The sequence below is a fragment of the Euleptes europaea genome, chromosome 2, assembly GCF_029931775.1.
Source record: "Euleptes europaea isolate rEulEur1 chromosome 2, rEulEur1.hap1, whole genome shotgun sequence".
NCBI classification, from domain to species: domain Eukaryota; kingdom Metazoa; phylum Chordata; class Lepidosauria; order Squamata; family Sphaerodactylidae; genus Euleptes; species Euleptes europaea.
This window is the reverse complement of record NC_079313.1, coordinates 87,354,667-87,366,329: the sequence shown is the minus strand read 5'-3', so window position 1 is coordinate 87,366,329 and position 11,663 is coordinate 87,354,667. Positions and strand designations below refer to the sequence as shown.

The following is an 11,663-nucleotide window of genomic DNA, read 5'->3' as shown; positions in this document are numbered from 1 at the left end:
GTACATTTATTGCTCCTTATCATATCTTAATAATCTCATATAAATAGATTTTAATAAAAGGTTAGTGGAATGATAAAACCTTTCTTAGTATACTTAAGAGCACTGATAATGGCTGAGTACCAGCCTAAAGGAAATAGCAATGTAAATTGATAAGGATTGGGCTGCTGGCTTCTCAGGTATAAAAAGCAGGAGTTCCAAAACTAAGACTTCAGCCCAGTTTCTGCTGTGGTACACAAAGCTCATTCAGGTGTTGTATGCAGGAGAAGCTAAGAACCATGCAGTGGCTGATATTGGTGTTGGCTTGCTTCCAGCTTTCAGAGGGCCTAATAACGTGAGTAGCCTTGCTCAACTTCAACAATACAATACCATTGCATTTCAAGCAGATTAGCAACATGCAGCTATTTTAGTTACTGGGAAATCAGGATACTTCCTGACCTGCTCAGGCAGGCCATTCCACTAGGTGGAAGCCACAACAGAGAATGCACATGTACGGGCAGTTGCTGGTCTTACCTGTTTGCAGGATGGCCCCCTCAGAAGTCTTTGTACTTACTTAAAGAATACTTCTTAAACTGCCAAAAGGCCACAAGCAGCATCACCCATATAATCCCCCAAATTAACCCTTTTTACATTTAATTACCACCCTAAAAATATTAACCACTAACAATGTAATACTTTTATTTGTGCTGACCATTGAATTAAGCTTTGGGAGGGAGAGATAAAATTTATAAAGTAAAAGTTGCCCTAAATATTTCCACCTCAAATCATCCCAACGACAGCAGTGCTGCAAAACATGTTCCAGGGTCTCTTTATGGGTCATCCCTACATACGCAGCTTCAGAAGGCTTTGTAAGTGACTTTTTCAGCATTAACAGAGAGAGTCTGGAATAGAGAAAGAACCCAGAGTAGGATTAAGAAGGTTCATGGGAGCCCCGGAGTCAACGGAGATGTGGGGGTGGTGTTTGCAAGGAAATGGAGACACACCCCATTTCTGTTTCTGGCTGATCCCTCTAGGATTTGCAGGGGTACAGTCACAGTCTCACATGTAGCATTAAGTGTTCAGATTACTAAATGGTAGTTTGACTGTAATGCACTTTGCGATAACATAATTCATATTAAACAGAAATTGCAGGTTTTGGTTGATTTCAACATTAATTAAGACTGACTGTAGGAGCTGTTGAGGATTCATCTGCAACTCGTGGTGTTGTTGTTTCCAGCCCAGTCATGATGCTCCAAAGCTAACATAAAACTACAGAACTTGATTTCCTAGCTTTCATGCAGCAAATGTGTGTTGCTTATGAACAATTTGTGGTTTAACATGTTCATTTAAATCTCAGTGCAGGACAGATAATGGTAGAGGTGCAGACAGATAACAAAAACAAAAGCACATGAAGTAGCCTTATCCTGAGTCAGGCCATTGATCTGTCGAGGCCAGTATCATCTAATTTGACTGGCAGCAGAGACAACATTTAGGGTTGTCTTCCTTCCAAGTCAATACAGGTATCTGAATTATCAGATATCAGCAGGATTGCCAACCTCCAGGTAATAGCTGGAGATCTCCCGCTATTACAACTGATCTCCAGCCAATAGAGATCAGTTCACCTAGAGAAAATGGCCACTTTGGCAATTGGACTCTATGGCATTGAAGCCCCTCCCCAAACCCCTCACTTCTCAGGCTTCGCCCCAAAAATCTCCCGCTGGTGGCGGAGAGGGATCTGGCAACCCTAGGTATCAGTGATATACTAGTATCAGTTTTGGAGAAAACAGCTAGTGTAGGAGCAACCTCAATTCTTCCTTTGCAAATTACAAAAAAGAAAAGAAAAAGAGTTGACCCTCAATCATGAACCGGTGAGTGCAAACATTAAAACGATTAGTTGGCATCCCATTTGTGTGGCACTTGTTATTAATCAAAAAATGTTTAAATGCTACCCTCTTTATAATTTGCACTCTGCTTCCCCCCACCCCCTCCATAGCTTGCCTCTGAAGAAGGGAAAGTCCATTCGAGAGGTGATGAAGGAGAAAGGTGTGCTGGAAGATTACCTGAAGCACCACAAGTACGACCCAGCCATGAAGTATCACTTAAATGAATACAATGTTGCTTTTGAACCAATGGCATACATGGATGTGAGGCTCTCTTCTTTTTTTTCCCTTTCCCTACAAGGTTGGGTTTTCTCTACTTTTTCTTTGCCCTGTGTGAAGTCTTAAAAGTCAGGAAATCGATGTGGTTTGGGTCTTTCTATGTCTCCTATATCCTCCTGTCCTCATTCTTTAAGTCCTTTTGGGGCCACTAGACCCAGCTTACACTAGCATCCTTCTAAAATTCAGATTGTAACATACTTTTCCCTAGGCATCCTACTATGGCGAAATCAGCATTGGAACGCCACCTCAGAATTTTTTGGTGCTGTTTGATACTGGCTCTTCCAACTTGTGGGTGCCGTCTGTCTACTGCCAGAGCCAGGCTTGCAGTGAGTAGTTCCTCTTCAAGTGTTCAAAACTAGTTTAATTGGCAACTGTGATGGAGTCTGCTGTGATTAGATGGAGACTGTGCTCCAAGAGAACCCTGCTACAAAGAAACTGCATTTCTCTGCACTTTGCTGGTTGCTGCTTTAGAACAAGACAGGAAGTGCTGGAAAACCCATATAGCGCAGGGCAGAAGTTTTGCATGATGAAAGAGCTCCATTTCCCACATGACTTGCATCTCCTGCACAATTCTTCCTGTCTCTTCACATGGACAAGCTTCTACGTTATCTAGGTCCCTTCTGGACACTGGTGAGGGCTGGTGGGTAGGGTTGCCAGATCCAGGTTGGGAAACTCTTGGAGATTTGGGGATTAGGGTTGCCAACCTCCAGGTACTAGCTGGTGATCTCCTGCTATTGCAACTGATCTCCAGCCAATAGAGATCAATTCACCGGGAGAAAATGGCAGCTTTGGCAATTGGACTCTATGGCATTGAAGTCCCTCCCCTCCCCAAACCCCGCCCTCCTCAGGCTCCGCCCCAAAAACCTCCCACTGGTAGCGAAAAGGTACCTGGCAACCCTATTGGGGATGGGGCCTGGGGAGGACAGGGACCTCAGTGGAGTACAATGGCATCATGTCCACCCTCCAAAACATCCAGTTTCTCTAGGGGAACTCATCTCTGTAGTCTGGAGATGAGCTGTTGTTCTGGGGCATCCCCAGGTCCCACCTGGAGGCTGGCACCTCTAGCATTACCTTACAACTGCACTGTGACTTGCAGGGGTCAATTGCACTAAGTGAGTGAACCTGAAATATCTGTGCAGACTTCACTTTATTTGATATTGGTTTCCACCACCCCCAGGCAACCATGCAAGATTCAACCCCAGCCAATCCTCTACCTACTCAACCAATGGGCAGACATTCAGCCTGCAATACGGAAGTGGCAGCCTCACTGGATTTTTCGGCTATGACACTATGACAGTAAGGGCTGCTATGGTTTATCTTGAGAATGTATTAATGTTCCCAACTGATCATCACCAAGATTTTATTGTCAGAAATTCATAATGAACAGCCCTTGGCTGGAACCCAACTTGCTGGCTCCTCTTGATTGTTTGGCAGGCACAAAATATGGAATCACATAAGCTGTCATCTGTCAAAAGTTGTCAAATAATAAATGCCATTAAGTATTTAACAGATACCAAACAGTGTTGATTGCCAGATATTAAATACCATTACATACCAAATGTCAAACACCACATACCATTACATGTCATAACTAAATGCTGCCTACTAAGGCTGCTTTCCTAAGCCCCCTTGCTTGGGTGTAAGTCCAACTGAAATCTGTTGGATTCACTTTGGAGTAAACACAGATAGGAATGGATTGTAAATAGCATTGCTTATCCACTATCCAGAATAGCCATACACTGAATTCTATGCCTGCCATCTATCAAAGGCAATCAGATGTTAAACGCCATTTCATGTCAGCTTTATATGCAAACTTTCCAATGGTACAACATGCCAATAATCAGATATTGTCATATATCACATATTAAAATCAAGACGTGAAACACACACACAAACACACATACATATCAAAAATTCAGCAAACATTCATGCATTTAGAGAATATCTGGCAACAACATTTGCAACTTTGAAGAGAATTTGGAGGATCAAGATTGTTTCAATGCTAGGCGGGTCCAGCGTTCTGTTTATAACAGCAGCTGCGTTTGGAAGTTCACAAGCAAGGCATGAAGCTGGTGGCAGGCTGTTGCCTGGATTCCGCATCTGTTATCATTCTGTTCTTTTGTATCCTATGTCCATTTCTATGTGACATATTTTCCTCTTGGCCTCCTTTAGCTCCAGAACATTGTTGTCACAAACCAAGAGTTTGGCCTAAGTGAAAATGAGCCTGGCACCAACTTCATTTACGCCCAGTTCGACGGCATTCTGGGAATGGCCTACCCTTCTCTGGCAGTAGGGGGTGCTACCACTGCTTTGCAGGCAATGTTGCAGGAGAGCTTGCTAACCCAGCCAGTCTTCAGCTTCTATCTGAGCAAGTAAGGGGATTTCACTATGCTTTCCTCCAGCTTTATTATTTTCCCCATTGTTTTTCTGATATTATATGGAGAAAGTGTCAGAAACATGTTAATTTTCTAATATACTGTTTTCTATTTTACTTATTCATTTAAAACATTTATTAGCTGCCTTTCTACCTTATGGAACTCCAGGTGGCTTACAATGTAAATGAGCAATAATCACAAAAAATACATTTTAAAATAATTTAAAATCACTATTTAAGAACCTAGTAGATCATTGTAAAATCAAAGATGTGACTATCCCAAACTAAGAACAAGCAAGATAATTTTGTTTACTGTCATGGGGGGAGGGGTGTAATTAATACATGTGGTTCTTTGCACCTGTGCTTACATCTACAAAATAACTATTCCATTCCCATGCAATTGAAAAGTTGCAGCATTGCTAGGACCACAGAGAGATATTACTACTAACTAGCAGTAACTGATAACAGCTGGAGATCCTGCTTCGCTATTTCCTTTCCCAGCCCCTGTAACAGCCTTGTGTAGGGGCATACACACAGTCCTGGGGTACACCACCAACAATGGCTACTGATTTGCAGAAATTGAGAAAAGGGATGAGATCCTATGCCCAAGGGCCTCCATATAAATAATTGGGGTGGGGGGCAAGATCATCCAGATCACTTTAGAACTCTTCGTGACTAGTATGTCTGTGTCATCCAAAAATCAGTATGGACCCCCATGCCTGTGCTTTATTGGGTTGTGCAGCCCAGCCCAGCACTGGACAGCTATTTCTCTTGACAAATACATTTGTTGTAATTTATTTGACTTCAGTTTTATAAAGCATTCAGTTGATGAAGCAGGAATGACCTAGATGATGTGGAAATGGCTGCACTAACCTAATTCTGACTGTGTTAAAAAAAACAGATGAACTTTTGGTTCTTGTAGGTTATCCGGGCTGTGTGACCATGGTCTTGGTATTTTCTTTCCTGACGTTTCGCCAGCAGCTGTGGCAGGCATCTTCAGAGGAGTAACACAGTGCTACTCCTCTGAAGATGCCTGCCACAGCTGCTGGCGAAACGTCAGGAAAGAAAATACCAAGACCATGGTCACACAGCCCGGATAACCTACAAGAACCAATGAACTCTGACCGTGAAAGCCTTCGACAAGATTAACTTTTATTAAATCAACTCATATGAAAGTTTTACTCTACTGCTTTTTGTGTTAGATCAGTAAGAAAACAGGCAATAAATTTCATTACTATCAAAGTAAACTGTGAATAGCAAAATACAACGGTGTATCAAACTGCATTTTAATATGTATGGGACACAAATTCAGAACAGTCAATTTTTGTGAACATATGAAATCGATCAAGACTTGACATCCTTAAAAGACTGAGATGTATTTACTTCCCAATGGGAACCCAAAGTGGTTGACAATATTCACCCCTTCTCCTCACAATACCCCTGTGAAGTAGATTAGGCTGAGATTTGTGGTGGCTTAAAGTCACCCAACAAGCTTCCATGGCAGAATGGGGATCTGAACCAGATTGTCCCAGATCCAAGTTCAACACTACTGCACACATTGGCATTGTTTTAGCAATCCCATGACAATTAGTAAATTATGAAACTGAATCCTTTCTCTTGTGTTTGCAGCCAACCAAGCTCTCAATATGGTGGTGAGGTTGTCTTTGGAGGAGTAGACAGTCGCCTTTATTCTGGACAGATCTATTGGGCTCCTGTTACCCAAGAACTTTACTGGCAGATTGGAATTCAAGAGTAAGCTGCATTTTTGATAAATGATTTTTATGGAAACTCATAAAAACTGCTGAAGAATTTCCCAATCCACTGACAAGCCCTGAATGTCTAAACAAGGGCTCTGCTTCACTTTTTTTGGGGGGGGGGGGGTTTGAGTGATTCCCTTCTAGGCAGTTTGAGCAGAATGAAGCCATTAAGTCAAGTGTCTTCTAAATTATTCCATTGGTTTCTTTGCAATTTTTCCAAAGTAAGTGATCATACTGGGACTTTGGGGTATGGAGGCCAGTTAATGTGTACTTCCACTCCGTGTGCTGAGAATTACTGAGAGTAATGGAGTGTATTAAAAGCAAAGCGAGGTGCAGCCACTAGGAACATACATCACACATATTCTGCCCTCTGTACATCTGGTGTTACTATGCTGAGGACATAAGGTCCTTCTTCTGCAAGGGCGGGAGGCTAGTCAGGTTGGTCCACTTGCCACTCTTTGCATAGTATGCCAATATAAAAAATAAACATCTTGGCTACCACCATGCTTCTTGGCTTGGTTTAAAGTCATGGCTCTTACGTTTAAAGCCCTTCATGGCCTGGGCCTCCAAGGATATCTCTGTATGAATCCAGTTGCCAGTTCTACTTGGCCTGGCCATCAGTAAGGACTGCTGCCATCCACTTGGATGCTTCTTCTGTGGTTGCCCCAGCCCTTGGAATGGAATTCCAGGGGCTGTGTGGAAGATTCCATCCCTTCCAGTCTTTTGGAAAGTATGTAAGGCTGTGTTTTCTGAGAAGCTTTCACTGAGATGCTCCAATTGGTTTGTTGAAGTGATCTAAAACTGGTGTCTTTGGATTTGTACTGTGTACTGTTTAGGATTTATGATATGAATTATGGATATGCATACATATTGTAGGCCAATATATTTAACCTTTGTATTTGTAGATTTTCCTGTGTCAAGTTATCTATTGTTGTCAGCTGTTCCAAAGATAGAAGAGTTTTAAATAAATAAATAAAATACCATCTTCAGTCTATACAGATGGGTGTCCCTCAGAAAAGCACTTCTGAGTGTAGGTATGTAAGATCAGATTGTAAAACCAAGATGACAAAGCCACAAACTCCACAGACACAGGCTATAGGGCCCCAAGCTCCTCTGTTTCCATGGCTTCTTGATCTCATGGTGGTATTGCTGTGAGAATTAATAGGGCCAAGATGATGTGTGACTCATATACAGTGCCACTGAGGATTAGATCATTTAGAAAATGATGTGTATATTTTCTTGCATTCAGCTCAGTGAGAATAAAATAGATGTTGCCATTGTGCCGATGTTCTTACAGTGTTAGTTGTATTCCCATGTTAGTTGTATTCTGGCTCCATACTCACACACATTTGAATGATGTAATCTCTATTGCACTGTACTACTAGTTAGTGACTGAATACTGATGTGCAAGAAAACTATGATATTCAAATGGCAAACTGAGAAAATCATGAGTGTAACAGGTTTGCTTGAGTCAGTACTAAGTTTAAATAGGTGTCCATTTAATCATCTCATATTTTACGAGATACAATATCTATGTATGTATCTATTTACTACTGCCTGCATCACAATGGAAGGCAGTGAGATGGAGACGTCTTCAAAGAGATGAATCCTTAAAAAGAGCATTTGAAACCACTAGGTACCATGTCTTGTTGCATAAGGGTCAGTCAAAACCTTCACAAAGGGATTTTATATTTTCCCCCTCAGGTTCTCTATTGGGGGACAAGGTACTGGATGGTGCAGCCAAGGCTGCCAGGCTATAGTGGACACTGGAACATCCCTTCTCACTGTTCCTCAGCAGTTCATGGGGAGTTTCCTGAATGCTGTGGGTGCTCAGCAAAATCAGTATGGTGAGGTAAGTGGGATTTGATGTTGTAAAAGCAGAGATACCAAATCTTGTTGAGTATGTGTGCACTTCTGGATTTAGAGAACAGGTAGTGGGCAGCACCATAAAATGGCTGCCAAGTTGTTGTGAGGGACTGATCTTTTTAAGGATCAATCCCAAAATGGCTGTCAGGAGTGCATAAGATGTTGGGAGGCCCTAAGCCAAGTGTTCTTCTGTGATGGAGGCAGCTTCTTCCAAAGGCAGACACAAAGCATCCCCTGCTTAAATGATGTAGAGGAAAGCCAGGTTTGGTACTTTGCTTTGGGAAGAGATGCTTCAGGGAAGATGAAACTGGGCACCAGGAAACACACCAGGGTGTGCCAAGATGCCCATGAGTGCCACATTGGGGATGACTGTTTAAAGGACAGCGTAGTGAGCAAGGTGAGACTGATACAGAAGTGTATGTAGCAGTGTGTATGGCTGTTCACAGAAGTGAGTGTGGCACTGTGTATGGCTGGTCACAGAACCATGAAGAACCCTGGAATTGAGGACTGCTAAATTAACTGTTGTGTCCAAATAATTCAATTAGATCTATACAGTCCCAGCTGTCTACCGCTACAAAATATAACTGCACCCTGCCTAGGGTTGCCAGCTCCAGGTTGGGAAATTCCTGGAAAATTGGGAGGGAGTAGCTTGGGGAAGGAGGGAGGGAGGGAGCTCAGCAGGCATGTCATGCCATTGAGTCCACTCTCCAAAGCTGCCATTTTCTCCAGAAGAACTGATCCCTGCAGTCTAGAGATCAGTTTGCAGTAGTCAAAAAGGGCAAGAGTCCAGTAGCACCTTAAAGACTAACAAAAATATATTTTCTGGTAGGGTATGAGCTTTTGTGAGCCACAGCTCACTTCTTCTGAAGAAGTGAGCTGTGGCTCTAGAGATCAGTTGTAATTCTGGGAGAACTCCAGAGCCCACCAGGAGGTTGGCAACCCCTAATCCTGCCTTCTTCTTTTTTTTTACAGTATGCAGTTGACTGCAGCTCTGTCCAGAATCTGCCCACCATCTCCTTCACCATCAATGGAATTTCCTTCCCTCTGCCTCCCACTGCCTACATCCTCAATGTACGTATTATGGCTTTGAATATCACTCATCTGTATTCTTTCAGCATAAGAACTGTAGAGGGGAGAGCTAGAGTTATGGGGGCTTGGGGGAGAAAGAGATAGCATCATCCACATACAAGTTTCACCCTGGTTTTTACCTCACTGTGTTTCCATCTTTCTGAGTACCACTCAACAGTCTTCTTTATTGTTTCACAGAACAATGGCTATTGCACAGTTGGGATTGAGCCCACCTATCTGCCCTCCCAAAATGGACAGCCCCTCTGGATCCTGGGAGATGTCTTCCTCAGGCAATACTACTCCGTCTATGACATGGGCAACAACAGAATTGGCTTTGCTACTGCTGCTTAAGCATCTATGTTATTACAGGAGCTGAAAGGGTTAGTTCAGTGCCTTCCCATGTCCCCATTACAGTTCCTTCCCCCTTTCTTTTAAGATTTTTGTGTACCATTGATTTTGAACTATCTGGTCTCTGGGCCATGCCTTTTCTTCTCTAATTATTGGCTAGTGTAAAAATGATTCTTGCAGTGGGTTGGATAATAAATACTTAAAACTATTTTGAAGTCTCCTCAGTTGTTTTGCTATCAAAACAGGACATTAAAGATTTGTTGTTGGAATTTGTGCTCTTTAGGTTAAACAATAGTTTCTGACTATTTGATTTTTTACAATCCTTTCTATTCTCCAGGCCAGGGAGCTCAAAGCAGTGCACATAATTTGCTGTCTACCATGTTATCCTCCCAAGAACTCTGTCAAATAAGTGGCTAGGAGAATGACTGGCCCATGTGACCCAGCAAGTTTCATGGCAGAGATTGGAATCCAGGTGTCTCAGATCCTAGGCCAGCACTAACTTCTACACAATACCAGCAGTGTCTTTCATGATGGCTCAGATCAATATTGTGTTCATATTTATTCCCCATTTTATTCTCAAAACATGTGAGGTAGGTAGGCTGAGAGAGACTAGTCCAATATAACCTAGTGTGGATTTGTACTCTGCTCTCCATTTTTTTGTAGTCCAACCCACGAAATCCAGATTACAATAATGTCACAAAGGAGAGAGCACATGCACTGCAAGACATGCAGACAGAGCAATAAGGGTCTGGACATCTCATGCAAATGACCCACATTATATGGTGCAGATGACTGCATACACACACATACACACACTGGATCACCAGACAACCTGGCCTATTGTATTCATGCTTTCCCCCCTCTGAAAATTCACCATTCAGGCATCTGGAGACTTAAAGACATGTGCACTTACTTCTGTGCAATTCATACATGTTTTAAGAACAGAAAAACATAATGCTGTTTTTCAACCAAGAACACTGTGATGTGAAGATATTTCAGATTTTTCGTTTCTTGGATCAGCTCACCAAAGTGTAAGCAGGTGTGGCCACAGTTGCCCTGGGAAGGAGAAGCATATTTTCTAGCAGTATTTTCACAGGCAATGAAAAGGTTTGAGGGTGTTAGCTCACTTCAATTTACATCCACATTCTGGATGGGCTTGCACATTTGAAGGGAAAGAAGAATGTGCACCTCATTTAAAGCAGTGCAGATTGATAGCACATGAACATTACGTTTGTGGAATCATGATCTAGCAAGGGATGCGTTCACCGGCTTGGGTGTGCAAATCTGCTGAGCGGCACTGTGAGGGGGAGGGGAGCAATTCGTAATCTGAACTCAAAGAGAAAGACAACATGATGATCTGCACCGTAATATTGCCACCTAGTGGGTCTTGGTCTATTTTCCTGCCCAGAAATGGGCATACATTCTAAAGATGGCGCTGATACAAAGTCCAACAAGTCATGTCTGGTTATCTGGAAACTGTGGCCTGATCCCAAATGCATTTGTTTCTTATCATGGCAAGCAGCCAATTCAGACTTTTGTAATGGTTGGAGTGTGTGTGTGTGTGTGTATGTGCCGTTTATGATTATGAGGTGTGGAGAAAAAGGCATTCTCCTGACACTGAGAGGCACACCCTTTACTTCTTTATTAGTACGCATATTCCACAGCTGGACTCAGGACCTGCATTGACAGCATTCAAAAGAGAATCACAAGCCTTAAGATTTATAATACCAGTCTCAAATTACCCACATTTGGCATATATAGTCCGTCCCCTACAATTTCTGCTACCATTTTGTCACCAGTTCCTACACATGGCAGGCTTCCATGAACATTCTTGTGCATTCTACCATTTGGGACTTATGGATTTAAACAATGCCCACATTTATACCTTGCCTCTCAGGTGAAGGGTCTTCTGCGGTTTCAGTAAGCGGTACTGAAGGTTTATAACACTCTTGGAATTTACAACAGGATGCTTGCCCACATCAAATAATTGTAAGTAGTGAAGGAATCCAATATGAACTGGCTGAACTGAGATCCTGGTTTATTGAGTTTCTGGGCTTTTTACTGAGACGTAGCTTGATCATATGTCAATACTCTATTTTTAAGCAATGTAACATA

The 11,663-nt window shown here is 42.4% G+C and overlaps 1 protein-coding gene across 1 annotated transcript; it reads left to right on the top strand.

Annotated features, from left to right (window-relative positions):
• The first annotated feature begins 275 nt into the window (after window positions 1-275).
• LOC130474022 (gastricsin-like) lies at window positions 276-9,551 on the top strand. The gene is made up of 9 exons (XM_056845698.1): window positions 276-331; window positions 1,970-2,120; window positions 2,344-2,461; window positions 3,313-3,431; window positions 4,308-4,507; window positions 6,139-6,261; window positions 7,971-8,118; window positions 9,105-9,203; window positions 9,399-9,551. The coding sequence occupies exons 1-9, from the start codon at window positions 276-278 to the stop codon at window positions 9,549-9,551; spliced, it is 1,167 nt and encodes a 388-aa protein (XP_056701676.1).
• The last annotated feature ends 2,112 nt before the right edge of the window (window positions 9,552-11,663 follow it).

Bases quoted from the DNA above. Each gene is read 5' to 3' on its own strand.
- LOC130474022 (XM_056845698.1), top strand. From the start codon at position 276: ATGCAGTGGCTGATATTGGTGTTGGCTTGCTTCCAGCTTTCAGAGGGC. The intron at 2,462-3,312 runs GTGAGTAGTTCC...CACCACCCCCAG, and splicing joins CTGCCAGAGCCAGGCTTGCA to GCAACCATGCAAGATTCAAC. The intron at 3,432-4,307 runs GTAAGGGCTGCT...GGCCTCCTTTAG, and splicing joins TCGGCTATGACACTATGACA to CTCCAGAACATTGTTGTCAC.